This window comes from Aethina tumida, chromosome 3 (assembly GCF_024364675.1).
Source record: "Aethina tumida isolate Nest 87 chromosome 3, icAetTumi1.1, whole genome shotgun sequence".
Classification (NCBI taxonomy): Eukaryota; Metazoa; Arthropoda; class Insecta; order Coleoptera; family Nitidulidae; genus Aethina; species Aethina tumida.
The window spans coordinates 15,954,281-15,973,867 of record NC_065437.1 but is presented as its reverse complement, the minus strand read 5'-3'; the positions used below and the strand labels follow the sequence as shown (position 1 = coordinate 15,973,867).

The window sequence follows — 19,587 nt, the reverse complement described above, 5'->3', positions numbered from 1 at the left end:
TATTTAAATATTAAATATTTTTAAATAAAGTTTTAATTTTTAATATTTAAATTTTAAAATTTAAAATATAAATTTTTAAAATATTAAATTTATATTTTTAATATTTAAATTTTAATTATTTAAATATTAATTATTTTTAAATATTAAAAATTAAAAAAAAAAATCAAAATTTAAATTTTTAATATTTAAATTTTAAAATTTAAAATTTTAATTTTTAATATTTAAATTTTTAAAATTCAATTATTTAAAATTAAAAATTTAAATTTTTAATATTTAAATTTTTAAAATTGAAGAAATTGTACTAGTAAAATTTTTATAGCAAATCTAATTGCACCATTAGATTAAGCACCCTCTGAGGTGGGTATAAAAAAATATGCATATTCATAATTCTGTGGAAAAATTAAAAGTATCTACAAAACCAGTCAAGTAAAACAACAAATGTATTTTTGATAAAAACTTGATTGATATCACACTTGAATTTAAATATAATCCGTTTTTATAAAGTATTTATGAATTGTTTTATTTACTGAACAGTGAAAAAGTAGCAACATAATTAAAAATCATTTAATTTTAGTTGTCTTTAGTAATTTATGCATACGGTGATTAGTTAATACTAAGTAAAGTTAAAAAATAATGCCTGCAAGACGACCTTTGTCGAATGATCTTAAAAATCTTATTGTTTCCAAGTACATATCAGGTCTTAAACAAATTTTAATTATCGCAATTAAATTTGAAGTATTGCGAACAATTTGAGCTTCTAAAACCCGAGGAACTGTAGCAACACTTCCTAAATCTGGACGTCTTCTTCCATGAAAAGAAGATGTCCAGATAAATACTAATAAAAAATATTAAAAACCTAGTTATTTTATTTTGTTTCTTTACTTTTGTCTGTTTTATTTTATAATAGTACAGTTCTCAATTATATATAGTTAATAAATATTGTTTTTAATTTCATGTAGTAATTTAATTATACCATTGTTTTTAGAACTTTTTTCTTAAAAATAAATTACTTGCTTTACTTATTGCTAGTTGTTTAGTTTTTTGCTCAAGAGATTAAATGAAATTTTGATATTCAATCATCTTATCATTTTTATTAAAATCTAGGTTGAATTAATTTCCTGCTGGGTGAATTACCAAAATGGCAATTTCCTGGCACTAAACAACAGTTATGCTAAATTATCTGTAAATAAATTAGCTTAGTCACTTTTGTTAATCCTAGATGGACAATTTCAGTTTTTTGCACTCAATAGTGAAAATTACCTCAATTTGCAATTGATATGCAATTAGCATATGGTTGTAAGTGGTCATATGTTTAGTTTACAATCACTAGTCTGACTGACATCTAATATCTATAAGTCGATGTTATTAGCTATTTAGTCTTTAGTGCCTGACAGATGGTTTATTGACTTGAAATGAGAGCGCTTTTTGTCGTAATAACTTTAATGGACTGATAAATCTGAACTCATACCTATCATAAATACCAGGAAAAAGTCTTAGAAATTATCTCAGTCAACGAAAGTATCAATTATATTTCTTCAAAAGCAACAAAATAACCATAATATTGTCGTTTCAGATGCCGAATACTTCTTAACAAACTCCACAAGCCACTACATGTACCTGGAGACGATCCAGGAGGAGACGTCGGATGATCTGCGTTCCGAAAGCGACCTGGAATCCAATTCTCCCGTGGGATGGCTCGCCACCGATTCTGAGACCGGATCCGTCATCTGCATCGATGGAACAGGTAACTGCGATTTTATTTGATAAACTGGGAAGAAGAAATCATTGTCTAGACGCTTTTCTGTGTCACTAAAAATGCAGAAGAAAATGATGCACTTTAGAAACTCGAGGAAAGTAAGTTTAAAGACCGAATAAGAACCCCAAAAAATCTGATCGAAAAAGCAACAAATTTTATTTCTTCAAACAGGCTGCAATTAAACGACCATAACTATGATTTCCCAACGTCGTTTATGTCGTTTGGCACCGTCTGAGGTTAATTAGTAAAACGTTAAAATAAACGCCGCAAAACTAAACCCGCCAATTATCACCATATATGATATAATTCGTTCTTAATGCGCTATTATTTAAATTAATCCCCGTCTTGAATGTGCAATTAGCGTATACTGTTTGCTTTATGGTCCAGAAGTAAATATTTACTGTCTCATTTGCGATGCTGTGTGTAACTGCACGGTTATTAATTTGTTTAGACTCGGCGGCGGCTAACTGTATTTGGTGTGACTGCAAGATCTGTTAGAAATATTTTTATGTTCTTGTTTTACGTTTTGTACGAGGATAATACCCTCGACGAAACGGTTACAGTTATGACCGTATGGCAGAACTGATGGAGTAAAATCGAGTGCCACGGAAGGCCAGTGATACCGGATATTTTATTATGATACCCATAAAACAATGGACGTAATAAAGTTGCGGCTTTATCATATTTTCCATTTAATAAAGTTACACAACAATGTTTACCTACGAAACAATTTTAAAATGTTAAAATTGTGTGTGTGACGTTAATTGGCATTGACCTTTCGGCTGCACTTTAATTATCAATTTGTCATTTAACGGACGGCTTGCCGAAGGAGTGCAATTCACATTTGCATTCCATCCACCGCGTTTAATTCGAGGCGCGATTAGTCGTGAACAAATGCCAAAGGTGTGCAACTAGATTATGCAGGTTAATAACACGGTGTGATCCATTATTAAGAAATAAATGAATCCTGACAATAGAATTTGTGTTGTGAAAAAGTAACACGGAATATAAAATTGCTCAGTTTTCTGTGGAAATTACCTAAAATTAAATCGCTTAAAAACTGTGTACAGTTACGTGGAAATTTGCATTTTATTTAACTGTATTTCAACATTAGTAATTAGTCACGTATTATTTTTTGAACGTGGGAGTTATGTTAATTTATAGAAAAATTATTATTCTATTAATTTAATCGCATCCTTAATTTATCGGATAAGCGTCTGATTTGTATCTAAAAGAGCTGAAACTCGTTATTCGAGTCTTAAAAGTATAATTTACACCGTTTTTAAGAAAAAAGCATGATTGTAATATTTCAATAATTATTATTTTGTTTTGTAACTATTAATACTTGTATGCAATTAGTTTTTGTACAAGGCTGTATACAGTTTTAATGTTATACAATGATTTATTTCTAAGTAATGTGTGCTACAATGAAATATTCAATATACCATTAAGTTATGACGTATTTTTTGATTCTTTTATAATGATTCGTTCGGAGTTAGGCAGCACAGATTACATAAGCTTCTGTAAACTATTAATGTTAAACTTATTAAAGCATCTATATCGAATTGGACTAGTTTTTAATATGATGAATTAATTTTTACTGATAACCATCTGAAACATCAAAATAAATTTTAAATTAGATGTTAATTGACAGTGATGGAAAAAAGTATGAAATATTTAATTGTAACAAATTTAATGTTTTTCCTGATCTGTTACAAATCTGAACGAATCTAAGTTACTGCAAAATCTGTCCATTAATCACTATATATTCACAAATTTTTAGGTTTTTTTTTTAATAAAAAATCAATTTGGTCTAAAAAAGGACCGAATATTTTATTAATATTCATTAAAAAATAACAATAACTCAAATATTTCAATATTTTGTGGTGTAATCTTTGGCTATCTATCACTGCACATCTTTTAGGCATATAATATACCAGTTTGGAATCTGTTGCCACTGCTCCAGTATGGTTTGAAGAAGTTCTTGTTTGTTTAGTGTCCGATTGAGGAACTGAGACGGTCATTCAACCACTGTTAAGTTTTTCATTAGAAATCATTCTTTAATGATTTTAGACGTATTTTTGGAATCGTTATTTTTTTGAAATAAATATCCAACGAAGTGGCATCTCTTCATCTTCAAATTGAAACATGGTGTTTTCCAGTATGTCCCTGTATTAAAAACAATCCGTTTCACCCTCCACTTGAATCAAGGATCCAACTTTGAATGGAGAAAATCATCCCCAAACATTGATATTAATTTAATAATAATTTACTTTCGTTACTCCAAAGGTTAGTGTTCCATTTTTCCCGAGTCCACGTCAAATGGGAGTTTGCAAATGCCAGACGGGATGCTCTGTTGTTTTTTTCTGATAGCAGTGGTTTATTAACTGTACCACGGTCATGTAGTCCCGCATCAATAAGGTGATTACTCACTGTTCTGCTCCTAACTAGATTAAATTGTGTTGAATTTTCCTCCGTGATTTGTCTTGATGTTTTACGAGGACTTTTGGAGGAGAGTCTTTTTGTAATTTGTCTGTAGCACCTTGAGTGCGGAATTTACACAAATCCTTCGAAACAGCACTCTGAGTAATATTTAATGTTTTTGCCACGTCACATTGCGTTCGGCCACTTTCACAAAGATTAACCACTACTTTATCCAACACTGCAAATAATATTATTATTATTCTCAGGAACACACAGTTGCGTTTAAGCTTGCGAAGCAGTTTATAAAGGGTAATAAATAATTGCAATTATTTCCATCCATAAACATGTTTATTAGGCTGATATTCTGATAATTAATTTCTATAAATCAATTTGAGTCCAATTAAATATGGAATCTTAATGGGGAATGTACTTAAAGTGAAATTGTTTCATTCAAAAACTGTGGACTAAATGTGGACGGAAAATAATTCAAAACTATTTATTTTCCGTCCGTAGTGTGAAACACTTAATATTTTTTAAGTATTACAAGAAACCTTGTTGGGAATTAAACGAAAATGAAAAACCAAATTCACAAGAAAAATAATTCAACTAAGAGAATTATTTTACAACTCTAAGTGATACATATTTTTAAAATTTGCTGTCATAACAAAGTGGTATAATGATAGCAAAGCAAAGCTTTGTTGGAAATGAAGCTGGAGAAGTTCCATTCATGAATAAAATGTGAAGAAGTGTGCATGGATAAGAATTCAAGTAAGAGGATTATTTTATCATTATAAAACAATTACTGATGTTGTACGCAGTTCAAGTAAACCCTCATTTATACATGTGACAGAGCAGCACGAATTTGATTTTAATTCATCGTTTGTGACAACACAAACATTCACCGGACATGTTAAAAAGAAATTAATAAATCTTGTCATGTTTTTGGCATACTAGAGGACAATTTCAGTTCACCAAAATTGTAAGTCTCAATTCATTTAATAGTACTATAACATAAACACACACATACACATTTGTAAACGTTAACGAACTGCACCGTTTTATTTGACATTTATTTTTTGATGTATTTTTAGCACAATGTAACAATAATTGGCATCATTACAAAGTTATAGCTGGTCGGACATTAGTCTGGCATATTTTGTTTGTTTTTAAATAACTCGGTAATCGGCACCTGGGCAAAATTATTAATTCCCATCTAATTGTTGCAGATGATGTCGACTGCGATTCGGACAGAGAGTTGGCGTGTCCGGCGAAGAGGAGAAAACAAGAGTCTGTTAATTTATTGTGTGTACCCTCGGACGATGAACAATCGTTAAGCAGGTCCAGTAGTTTGTTACAATTCGAAACGTTGGAAAAACAGTGCCAGGAAACGTGTAGCAGCAGTCCCAGCATTTACTCGCAATTCAGCTTCGACTCGTTGGAAGTGCACAGGAAAGGCAATGTCAGTCCGGACAGTTTGGACAACGGAAAAAACGGCTGGGACGATGACAACGAGTCCTACATGAGTTTGAGCATCGAAATACCGAGGAAGAAGGACAAGAACGCAAGCAGGGACAGTCTGCTCTATAACGTTACGAGGTATAGTGGTAGTGAGGGCAGTGACACCAGCGAAGGCACCCTGGAGACCTCGCGCTCCTTTGACAATTTGCGCACGTGGCGAAGCTTCGACAGCTTGCCCCTCGTCAGCAACGGCTCCAGCAACAAGAGTGTGAAGGAGAAGATCTCGGTGGAGAATCTGAGTGAGGACAGTGGTTACAGTGATCATTTGGTGAAGTCGAACAGTCCCACCGAATTGAAGAAGGAAATTGATGACTGTGTCATGAAAGCGAGTGAATGTTTCGCCGATTCCGTGAGGAAAAAGGGTTTCCAAGGATTTGGGGCCTATGATGGGGAGGTGTTTCATCACATTAATGGTAAGTGCTTGAGGCTGGTGCCTTTGAATCGAATATTTATAGCTGACTTGACATTTTGTTATTTACATGTAGGAAAGTATGTACTTTCTCTAAAATCAGCAATCTATTATATCAATATGTCGATATTTAGTAAATACTTTCTCTGGAATTGTTGAACTAATATGGAATTTGTTAAGTTTAATAATCTTCAATGTTTCTGCTATTGTGTGTAACCTATTCAGTTATACAATTTCCTTGTTCACATGTTCTACTTTGTGTAAATTAAAATTACACTTATAATATTTGTTTGTTTGTTTGTTTGTTTAATTTGAACTTTATAATTTAATGTGACCAATAAAATTCCTAGTTTGGATTTTGTCTTTGAATTGTTAATCATTAAAGTTATTCTCTTTATATGACTAATTCACAAAAATTCAAACTTTCTTAAGAAAGAAAGAAAATAAAATTTTATTACTAGTTTATTATTTTGTTTTAGTTCATTTCTGAAATAAATATAATGAAAACATTTATTTCAATAAAAAATACATGTTAATAAATATCATTTATATGTTATTTAAAATCAAAACATTGAACTAGTTTTATTACTTTATTGATGTATGTTCTCATTTTAGATTCTCCGTGGAAATAAACAATTACTAAAAGTCATAAATGTATATTTTATAAAACTTCACTATTTATTATTCATACGTGTATTTAAATCATAGGATCAATGTGGGAAGAGTTGATTGCAGATTGGCTCTAATATTTAATGTAAATTTAAGCATAAATTTTCATGTAATTAACAATTATTTGTTATTTATCGTTTATTAATATTTTTTCTAAAAATCTTGGTTTATGTTAAGAATTAATTTATTTTGTACTTTTAATTTATTTATTACATTTGATCCACTGGCCTATTTATAATCAATTTACATATAAATTAATAAATAAGTATTAAAAACTAGTAATATAATATTTTTAGTATAAGAAAATGTGCTCTTCGCTAAATAACAAACTTGCGCAAAGAAAGATAATGAACAATATGATTTTATCTCCTATTAAAATTGCTTACGTTGATATTTACAAGTAATTTGCATCACAGTAAAATAGGCCAAGTATAGATAGATGATAAAGATGCTTCTTTACATCAATTCTAAACGACTCAAATTGTTTTTATAATTTCATTACGATATTCTATGAGTCATTACCATAACAATGAATTAATGAAGACCAACCGTCCTCATTGCAGGAAACTTTGGGGTGAGCTACCAAGACCTGAGCATCTTCGAAAAATACGAGCCGACAGAGGACTATCGCAGTCCGCTGATCAACCGATTCATGAAAAATAAATTGCAGCGACAGTCCATGACAACGACGACAACCGCGACGCTGAAACCAGTAAATATAGACGACGACGCCGATTCTAAATTTACTTCTGCGTCCGCCAGTGAACCCAACTTGCCCCAAGCCGTCGGTCTAACATCCGTGCATCGCACGGTATCCTCCAGCCACAACCAACTCGATTGTGTCAGTGTGCCGAAAAACCTCAATCTGATCGGTGATTTCGGTTGTGCGAGTGACAACGCGAATTCGGTCGCAGCGAAAAACTGGGATCTGACTGATCTGCGGGAGGATTTCGAGAGGGATGAGAGCATAGAGGACGACAACATGCCGAAAGTTAAACGTGAAGGTAGCTATGACATGGCTATGACCAATAGGGTCGACCTCAGCGACGACGAGCACAGCTACTGCTACAAAAAGAAGCTGCCCAGCACGCCCATTGTGGAGTTCGACCGAAAGGTGCTGAAAGCCATCTCGGAGACCAGCATACAAAGCATATTGGGCAGCAACGCCAACATCCAAGAGACGTATCTGAACGACGTTTACTCTTCGACGCCAGCGAGACACACGGTGGCGAAGAGCACGCCGAATCTGGCGTTGACGGAGCAGGAAATCCTGCACAGATACCTCCAGGATGAGAGACGCAGGTCCACGCAGGACATACCGAGAAAGAACTCCATAATAAAATCCTCGACCAGCACCAGCGGATTGTCGGACGCTGACGAGAAAACCATGACATCGTTGCGTTCGTTCGGCTCAACGAATTCCCGCGGCGTCCACTTTAGTCCGGTTGTGTCTGAAGTAAACTGGCAAGATGACAGCGTGTCAACCGCGACGCCAGAACGCGAGAGCAGCTACAGCTTGGAGAGCACACCTGAGCGCGAGATCGCTAAGCAGCCGCAGAGGCAGGCCAATTTCGCGGCGACTCCCATTCAGCAACGGCTGAGCATTAGTCAGCCCGAGCTTTCGGACAATGAGTCCAGCAAGAGGGAGTTTGTCGATACGCTCAAGAGCTTGAGACAGGACTTCTCGAAAAGTCAGCCGGATATCAATCGTTTGAAGCGCAGAGGTTGGTATTTTGGTTAGGTGGCGGGTTTTTAAGATTAAGACAACGACATGATGACTTCATAGTTTGCAGTGAAATTTTTTTACAGTTGTATGTTCATGTTGAACACCTGGCATATTAATTCCTAAATTCATTAAACTTTCTATTAACTATTATATATTTAAAATTTTTATTATAAATTATATTTTGCTTAAATTGTACCTGTTTCAGATGGACATAATCCAGGTATGATTAAAATGAGTATGTATGAAATTTGAGCTATGCAGCAACGCCTGCTTGGCTAATTTCTATCTATTGGCTTTTGTTATGAAACTTTTGCTTTTGAATTGGCATCTAATTCTTTAATCAGATTGATGCTAGCCTATAAACAAACTTTTCTTCATTTTTTTTTCTGGTAGATTCAGTTTATTTGTTTATATAATTATCAAAGCGATTCGCGATAAAAAGTTAATGATTTTATTACCTAATATTTCCGTTCCGATAAACACAAATAATCCTCAGTCCATTCATATTATACGAGTGGGTGTCCAATTCTATTATTAAAATCAATGACGTTACCAGTCTAGCCGTGTGATTTTTTATAGCCTTTGTAAAAAGTCTGTACATTTCAAATACCAGCGTGTTTATTTTGTTAGTAATACAAGTGAAAGTCACTTTTTATATAATTGTGTTAATACGATCATTTGATCGTTCTGGTTAGGTCACACCATGCTTTTAAAGGGGGAGGCCTAATCAAATTAAAACACTCTTTTATCCTGTATAGTATGTTCGTTATAACACGAATGTTTCCTGCTGTGTCAACGTGTGTGGTTAAGTCGAAGTGTGTTGACCATCGAAATGACACAGATTCACAAGCAAGAGATAACGTCAACTAAAAATAGATGCATGATAAATAAAACTGGCTTGTGGCGTCCGTGCATGTGTTTCTTCTTCTCGAGACACAATTAATAACGACTTCTGTATAAATAAGTAAACACAAGAATTTCGTTTATTTTCCTATCTTGGATATGTGACAGTTGTTTGAAATGAGAAAACTGTTCGACAAAATTGGTGCAAGAAGTAAAAAAGTCTACGTGACAAAGTACTACGTTTCAAAACATGTAATTTCTGCTTTAAAGTCATGTAAATTGTGTAGAAGTCATCCAGATCACCTGTTATTATATTATTATATTTCTTCATATGAATTCCTCTTGAATACAAATATATTCTATTGAATATACAGTAGTGGAAAAAGTGGAATATTTATATACTTGTTTCAAATGTTACTTAATGTTTTATCTAATCTGTTGCAAGTCTGATCAAATCTAATTTGCTGCAAGATCGTTTCATTAATAACATTATATTGACAGATTTTTACTTTCTTTTTAATAAAAAATCAATTTGGTCTGGAAAGTAAAATGGAATATTTTATCAATATTCATAAAAAATTAACAATTACTCAAATATTTCCTTCGACTTCAATCACTGCTTGGCATCTTTTAGGCATAGAATCAACAAGTCTCTCAATGTGTTAACAGGAATTTCTTGCCGCTGCTCCTATATAAAGAAATTCTTACATACTACATACTTACATACTTTCATACTTTTTTCCACCACTGTATATCGTGAAGCAAAATGAGTATTTTCAATCACATTAATCATTTTAACTAGTGAAATGAAATAGCCAATAAATTGTTCCAATAACAAAATTAAAGTTGAAATAGTACAATTTGCCATATCATAAACATCTGTCATACATTACCGAAGCTAACACATGAGTTAGATAAACAAAATTTCATGCAGATACAATTAGAGCATTTAATTCTAAAATAGAAACGGCTCAAGGAAACCACTAATAGTTTTATGACCAATTTCCCAATCAATTATACCCATAAACTTATAAAATTATTTCCACATTTTTATTAATTTCCACATGTGTAAATGTTTAAACCTCAATATAACACATTTTTATTTATTTCTTGAAGTGGAATTCCTTTAAAATAGTCTCGCAGTATTTTGAAATGCTTGGAAACATGTTTCGAGTTGAGAATTATGTCAACTGAAGTATTTTGGTTGGTCTGGCCGCATTTTATGTCCTCTGAAAATACTCTGTCTCAATCTCCCACGTTCAAGTTTGTGATGAAGTAAACATATTCTTTTTTATGGATGTTTTATTAATTGTATATTCTTGCATTTGTATACAATCAAATATTTATGTTTGGTTTAACTGTTACTTAGTGTTACTACTTTATAGTGTAGCTTTCGCAATTGTAATTGTATAATATAAGTAGATTATAAAGATATTATATTAATTATATGTGGAATTTGTCATCTATTTTTTAATAAATAAAAATGTTCTGGTCTAATACAATAGGCAACGCAGATTACTTAATTGTTCTTTGGTACGTAGTCTGGGTTGCCTATATTCACATCATAATTTATAACAAATTTAAATTAACGCAGTTTACTTACACAGATACGTAGAAGTTACTGTAAATATAATGCTAATTTAATGACTAATAATAAAAATATTATTCCTACATCTTAAGCAACATAAAATATTTTATTATAGCCATATGTCAAAATTTTGTTTTGTTTTTTTCAATATACAATCATTTATGTTGCTTGATGTGGCAATTCATGCTCATATTTACAACAGTTACATTGCAATAAATAAACGGACAAGTTACACAAAAAATCTATATAAATAAACCAATTACATATGTACTTGATTGCAGTACACGTTAAATAACGTTCTTGTTAATATCCTTATTTGCCAACGATTCGTTAGCGTTAATTACCCCGTATGTAAATGAAGAGCAACTATTTTAGTTCGTAATCACTACTTATTGAAGGCTTTAATTAACTGCTGCTTAAGAAAAAAACTATGTGTAAAATAGCACAAAAATTTTTTGTTGTGAAAGTCTAGATCGTTTGAATAATTTAATTAATATTAACAAGGGTCAAAGACTTTATAATAATTAATATGTTACATTATTTAAACAAGGAACATGCGAGGTTGAACACCTTTTTATTTCATAATGGGAAAATACCGGTCGCCTGTTTTACACCCAACACCGTTACATCCGCCCTCGTAGGAATGCTCTTCCGGAATCCCCTAACCTACGTCAACACTCGCTCAAGAACTGCCGCTATCTCTGTTGCCAAACTTTCTATCCGACAAACATCTTGAAGGTTTATTTGGTTTGCGGACGTCTATAAGTGTTCGCCCGGATGATTAAGTGCCTTGTATGAATTTAAATTACCATTGCATGTGTTTGTAAGGACACAAAAATATTTTCTTTACAATTCATACACGTTAAATTCTGTTTAAAATAAAATTATACTGTCTTGCTTAGGGACAAAATGTCACGTTCGTCGTCTGTTGTTGCAGGTAGCCAGCTGGTGAAGAAGGATGAGCACGGTGCCCTGGTGCAAGCCTACATCGACCGCGACGGCATCCAGTACAAGCACACCCACCTGGACCTCGGCAAGTACGATTTCCCACCCCACCACCAGTCTTCGGGCGGCGGACACGTGGAGGGGCGCCCGCAGCCGCCAAACCACGACCGGCGCAGTCAACAGCCGGCGGTCGCGGCAATGGAAGTGCAGGATGCGCACCGGAAGGACAAATCGCCGCGCAACAAAATCGGCGGCTTCTTCTCGCGCCTGGCCAGCTTCCGGTTTTCGAACCGGAAGGGCCAGGAAGAGAAGGCCAAGCTGAAGAAGAGACAAGGCGCGGCCAATGTGGCAGGTAGGTTGATTGATGAGCGTCCGGATTGTGTGTACACCTGGATTTCGCGAACGATGGACACGTGCTGTGCTGCGGTTTGTTTTGGTTCGATGACAGTTCGGTGGTGGTGAATGCTGGCGCGATTTTTTGATGCAGTGCCACGATTGTAGAGTAACCCGTGTGGTCAAGAAAAGTGTACTATGTGATTTGTAGCGGAAAGGTTTGATAGAAATTAGTTCAGGATCTGGTCTGAAACAATTATTTGAGCATAATTTATCGCAGACAGTATCATCTCCAATTGTCAACTCATTTTTTTTTTTGCAGTACATAAACTGTCCATATAAAAGAATAAATTAGAAAAAAAACACATGAAAAAGGCTAAACAGAATAAAAACATTGTGTTCCAAATTTTTAACGTATCAAAATTGTCTTGGAATAATTAAGTTGAAAAAGTGACACTATGACATTTTAAGGGTTTTTAAATGTACGTGAAGAAAACAATGCTTATTCATGGGACAAACTTCTGTATAAACGTGTCACTGATTTATCGCCCCAGCTTCATAATAATTCTACTAAGTTACTGGCTGAGTAGTAACAAGATAATGACAAAAATATAGACCCGTTTCTCTGTACAATGGAAATTTAGGACGGGAAGTTCGAAAGGGTGCTTACAAATGTTAACACGTGCGTTACACATTGCAGGGGAAACTCTTGCTTTGTGGACAGGAACTGGAGGTTTTTTTTGACGCGGAAGCATTTTGTCACGTAGGTACAATTCAGTTCACAATGGATTTTGTTAACGAAAATGAAATGTGAACAAAATAATAACGTGAACATCTTTCATGTTTATTTTCTGTTATTATTCTCGAGGGAAATAATAAATTATTCAAAAAAAATAATGGAGGACATTGAAAGTAAACAAAAATTAACCGTGTCGACATAATAAAGATTAATCCTTGACAAATTTAATTATTTATTTATCAATCGACTAAACTTATTGATTTTATTTTAGCCGTTTAACTTAACCGTAAGTTCGGACACGAGTTCGATGAATAAATAAATATGTAAATATTAGCAACCAGGTCAACATTTGAATAAATAATGAATTGCAGGGAATGACTTATTAATTTTGCAACGAGATTTGCATAATTTGTGAAATTATTGTTCTTTTATATCCGATTAAATTTATTTGACAGTGGAGTGCATAAAAATACTTATTTGTTCCGTAAAGTTTTAAATATATATTTCGTTTAATCATAATATAAAATAAATATCCACTTATAGAAAATGACGTATTAGTATTTAAATGTTACATTATGTAAGTACGTAATTGTAAATTTTATTGGCTATGAGATAATATACTATATTTATTTCCATATACTTACAATAAACAATCACATCTTGCTATTAAATTAAAATTGAATACGTTATTGCATAATTTTAAATTTTAGGAATATAGTTAAATTATTTATAGTTTTTACAATGTTTTCTAAATTAAATTAAATTATGTTTTACTGATCATGTATACATTTGTTATACGTACTTTTTTATGTTTAAGTTATAAAGGTGGTTAATTATACAATGTAGATTAAACGTGTCTGTTGCTTTGTACGTTTAAAAATAATTGAATATAATTTGTTTTTAATTATATGTTTTCTTAGTTTAATTTATTTTTGTTTATCATTAAATGATAAATGATTTTTTATTTCTTACCTCAATTGATGATAATTTTATCTTTCAAAGCTCATTGTGTCAAGGTTTTTAATTATCATGAGTTCATTTAAACTGATATATAGTTCTTCTTCGTCTTTGACTTGATAAATTAGAAGGTTCTGAATAAAATTTTATTGGACATAACAGTTGAATATCCAGAAACAAATAGACATGATAAAAATTATGTTTTCAAGTTTTCTTGCAAAAATGGACTTAATATAATTTAAGAAAAGGTAAATAAATAAAAAATAAAATTAAGGAAACTATGACAATACCAATGAAAACATTTATCTTTGGTGACTCATGAGGTTTGAGCCAAACACAACATTTTTTGTATGTTTACACATACACAATATACAAATCGAAAGAACAGTGTAATTGTCATGTAAAATTAGTCCGCCAGATAGATTTTTCAAATCAGAAAAACCCTTTTTATACCAAATATCTTCACTATCTTTTAAGAATAAAAGACATGGCCAGCAAAATAATTTATTCATTATTGTACTTCGCGTTAGCCAATCATATTTATCATACCAAGATCTAGTAAAGTTTTTTATCCTTTATTTGTTAAAGTATTCGAATTAGGATTTGGACGGTTTAATCCTTTAACAACAAACGTTTAGTCATAGTAATTTAAACTAAAACTGCACATTTATTTAATAAAAATCCACCACTTATAGTGTTATTATTGTTTGACGCCGTATCAACAAAGTTCAGGAACTTCGTTTGGATTTATCTCATAGGCTAGAGGCACGCCTTAGCTCCCCCACCATTTAAATAGTAACCCGATCTTAAAGCGCATGCGCAAAAGTTGGAACCAGATAGAAATACTCAAAATTTACTTATGAAATGAATTGACACGAAGATGCACATTTAAAAGTGCCTCTGGAAAACACACAAACTTCTATTTTTGGTTAAATATTAAGTTATATTCTATTTTAAAGAATACAAACATAAAAAATGTATTATTTAATAATAATAATTTTATGCCAATAAAATCATTTTCATCTACTACTCATCTGAGTAGCCTCCACTGGATTTATAGAAAATGAATTATCAAATTATCCCTCCAATTGGAACGCACCACATACAAAGCCAACAGGTGAAGTCCCCGAACGCGCGTCGCATGTCGGGAAGCTCTACAGTCTCGGAAACAACGCTTCGACACGCGTCCACTCCACCTTAAGGAGACACCGCGATACCGTTGAGGAAAATCAAGGTCGAATTTGATTACATGCAGGCTTACGTAAAACGTAGATAGACAACAAAATTCATCAGTTTTTCGTACGTTTGAAAAGTGTGTGTTTCGCCCAAGGCACCAAAAGTGAGTAGTCGAAAATATGGCGTCATATTTTCTCTAATTCGATAGGAGGTTTTCTTTGATGTTTGCCGTAGTGAACTTCTATATGATGTTTAATTATAGAAAAGCAATCGGATAAAATTAGCATATTTGTAGAATTGTGCGTTTGGGTTTGTGCAACCAGACTGGTGTTTTCAAATGTTTTCGAATTGTGGCGAATGTTTTTGCTCATTATGTTTATACACAAAATTCTATTATTGGACTATTTACTCTTTTGGGTGTTTTACAAAAGGCTTTAATGTACACGTTAAAACAGATGTAATACGAATAAGTAGTTTTTGTTATTGTATAAAAAGTCTTTCTCTATAAAATAACCAGTTAAACATAAAAGTACGTTAGAAGTATTAGTTACATACAACTTGTTAACATAACATGACCACATGTATAATATATTTCATTTTCAAGGATGTACTTTAAAATATCAGTACAACAAACAATAAATAATGAATGTAAGTGGTTTCCACAACCTCAATTATCCTTTTGTTTATTGTTAATTATTATTAATTTGTGCTATTTAATTATTAAAGACAATATTTAAATATTAAAAAATATGCACATAAACAAGTAAGGCCAAATTTGTTCATTTAAAATTTTCGGAAAAGATAAAATTGACACAAAAACAAATGATGTGACACTGAGCTTAACAGAGGTGAAGTGTTTCTATTATATACTATGTACTTGAACTTGCGTGTTAAAATGGGGTTACAACAATCTAACAAAAAATTTCCTATATATGGTGCCATAATAAATTAATTAAGGCTACACAAACCAATGAATGAAACTCTTAAACGATATCAGTCACGTACACTTTTCTTTACGTATATGTAAATGTGCGTAAATTGTAAACTTGTTCGTGATATTTTATACGAAATAAATATGTATTTACTTCGACCAAAAGGTGTTTTGCTCGTTACTGAAACAAATCGAGACGCTACAGAAACAACGGCGATAAGATCGTATCCAGGTTAATGCAATGCGTCTATTCAATTAACGATATAATTCAATTGTGAACCGAACGAATCCTTACGGTAACTGTAACATGGCGTTTTACCATTGCAGTTGCCCAGATGCCCCAGCAGCGGCTGGCCACGAAGGAGGACTACATCTACATCCCGCTTAAAGGACCGGCGACGACGACGACGACGACCGCGTCCACGCAGCCGGACAACAGGCAGAGGAACAACAACAACAACATGGTGAATTCCGTGTCGCAGAAGCCGCCGCTTCCGAAACAGCCCCCGCGAGTGGTGCACGCAAGCGTCAAGCGCGACCAGACGGCGCAGGACACCCCCGTGGGTCGGGACGACGTCGAGAAGCCGCGTAGACGACGTAGAACGACAATCGATTCCGGAACTCCCATACCTCGTATGGAGGAGCCGATGGGGCTGATCGAGACCGATCTCGACACGGAAGTGACGGTCATCACCAGCGGCAACCATGTGAAGACTAGGAGCCTCCTGAACTTGGGCGCCGATCCGAGGGCGGTGGCCCGCCACCTGACCGCCGCCGGCGAGGGCAAGGCGCGCCCGCACAAGTCCATGGAGTTCCTGTTGGACAAGCAGAATCTCAAGGTCGTTGAGGTGAGTACGCCGTTGTCTTCTTCTTCCTTCCAGCCGCCCTCTCGTACAGTCATTGCGCCAATGCGGAGGGACCGTGTTCAACCCCGTTTTGCGTTTCGATCTGGCCGGGTGTCGGTGACGTTCTGTGACCGCTTCTCCACTCGTCCGAACGGTGCGTGCGTTAAATATGGGGGTGCGTGTCCACACGTCCGGTTAATTCGGTGCCTTCATGTTCTGTAATTTGAACGGGGTGCGGAATGCCTTTTGCGAGGTTCTGTGTACTGTAAGTGCTTTAGGGATTAGATTTTTTAGGTCATACAATTATTTAGGCCGCCCGCCAAATTTTCTGTTTATTATTTAATTAATTAATCACTTGATTGACGTTTCGTGTGGTTGAAAAGAGAAATTTTTAAGGAAAAACGCACTTTTATAAAATAATTGGCACGCTTTGGTTTTATTAATATTAGTATGTCAATTGAGAAAATCGCCACACGAAATTAATTTATAAATAACATTGAATATTCAGTATTATTATTAATAAAAAATGGAGCACTCAAGGTTAGTAATTAAAATTTAAATGTCTACCATAATTATTAAAAAATGTTTTGTAACAATTATTTCAAAACTCAGTTTATCAATTTATTTATAATTCGATGTTCACATGTTTAACACAGAAATAATTCAAAATTTCATCAACCAAACACGAACAAAACGCCACATGTCAAATAAATTATTCATTTACAAAATTAAATAAAACATAACATTCGATTTTATCGGATTTTATCGGATGTTGTACTGCATGTCAGTCTAAACATTTATTCACAACAGAATTAATTGTATAATAAAATTATCAATTTGTTGTCCAGGAACATGAGAACTGGTACAATGGGTAACAGCATGCAATGACACATTAATTTTTTTCAAATACAACGTTATTATTTTCTATTTTCCCATATGTATCTGCAATCGACACTTTATTCTAGTAATTAATCGCGTAATTAATGCACAGTTTCAGTCAATTAACAACAGATTTATAATATTAAAAGTACTGTTTTTATGGTATGGTTTCTTCTAGTATGGCATAAGTAAAGTAGAAAACAACAGATTAAGCTCGAGAGCGTTGACTCTGATTTTTTATTAGATAAGAAATTATATGCTGTAAAGTGAGCATCGTATATGATTTATTTTCGAGGATTATTACAACAAACACTGAATAGGTTATCTTAAGTTCATACAACTACAAAAACTGGAATACATTTTAAATCATCTTAAGATAAAGGAGGGCAGTGTTTACTACATTATTTCTTAAGTTAACAAATTATCAATTAAAATGTGTTTAAAATTTCACTAGGTGAAATGTTTAAATGTTTAATTTATTACAATTACCCACACAAAACCGGTAAAATTAATTTTTATAGTTTTGGTTAATTTACTCATTGTTTTACATCCGTACAATTGAAGAGAAAGTTTAAATTTCCATAAAACACGAATTTTCGGCTTGTGCCATTAAAAAATTGGCTTTTGCTTTGAATGTTGAGCAAACGCAAATCATTGAGGAACAAAAAATCTCGTTAACCAACGCACGATTATCATTTTATGCTTGCATATAAATATGCTGTCTGCTCCATATGCGAAGGCCGGTCCCATTAAGATCGAACGTTCCGATATCTTCCTTTCATGTGCCCAATTTAATGAGCACAAAAGTGAGGAACTTCAAAGACGGACGTTGTCCGATTCGGATGCATTTGAGGTGCGGGTCGCGTGTTTGTTACCACCTCCTCGTTTTACTCCCGATTCGGGAGAGCAAAACTAAAACAACGGGAGACAGAGGCAATCGATAGCATCGGCCACGTGATGCTGCAGTCGGTACAAGGGTCAGGATTCTGGGTGTCGTCACATTCGTCGATGTCGACAGGTGATTGGGTATTAACGATGTCTCATTTGCAGCCGCACAATTGGCTTTACAAGTACCACAAATATAAATAGATGATTTGAATTGATTATCTCGTCGATCGCAACCAGCAATAATTTTTATTAAGCGGGGAAAAATCAATAGGACGATAATATTTAAGTGGACGACTTATACAAGTACCTAATTATTATGGATTGCCTTTCATAATAAATATTGATGACGTTCATAAAAACAAACTGATCTGGTTCATAGCTGATGTTCCACCCTTACAGAACTCATTAACCAACGATAAATTGGTGCTCGTTGTTGCATTTTTATAGGCGCTTGAACATGTAAGTGCACTCGCTCATCGTGCTTTGCAAAATGTTCCGGACGACATGGGAGAAGCAATAACGCGAACCGAACGTAAAAGGACAAGTGCAATGAACCGACTTCGACATAATTTGATTTTATGAATAATTAATTGCGCCGACTTTGATGTCGGCACCGCGATCGATGAAATGTCGTCCGCGCGGGATAAATTAATTGACGGTCGCACACGAAAAATGCCACCCTTAATTAACTTCCATCGCCCGCAAATTGATCGGGTTAAATTCGAATTTGTGTAACCTCTCATTGGTCGTGACGCGCGGTTATTTTATTGAGAAATCCGGTGCAGTTTGTGTACGTCGTGGATGGCCTGCAGTTGTATAATTAAATTCGCGTTTTCCGTACAAGTTTGTAGGTTTTTATCATACAAATGGTCTATTAAAACTATTAAAGTTACAGCTCTGAGCCAAAATAAGCCGTATGAGCTCACAAAAATTACCAATCTTGATGCTGTTTTAATTATGT

General features: G+C 33.8%; 1 protein-coding gene across 1 annotated transcript in view; it reads left to right on the top strand.

Moving 5' to 3' along the window:
* Nucleotides 1-19,587, top strand: part of LOC109600271 (uncharacterized) — an 87,682-nt gene that overhangs the window by 24,783 nt on the left and 43,312 nt on the right. The window contains exons 2-7 of the mRNA XM_049965521.1: nt 1,574-1,744; nt 5,407-6,111; nt 7,340-8,500; nt 8,708-8,737; nt 11,871-12,230; nt 16,342-16,862. Coding sequence (XP_049821478.1) covers nt 1,574-1,744; nt 5,407-6,111; nt 7,340-8,500; nt 8,708-8,737; nt 11,871-12,230; nt 16,342-16,862 — 2,948 coding nt within the window. The remainder of the gene's footprint in view (nt 1-1,573; nt 1,745-5,406; nt 6,112-7,339; nt 8,501-8,707; nt 8,738-11,870; nt 12,231-16,341; nt 16,863-19,587) is intronic.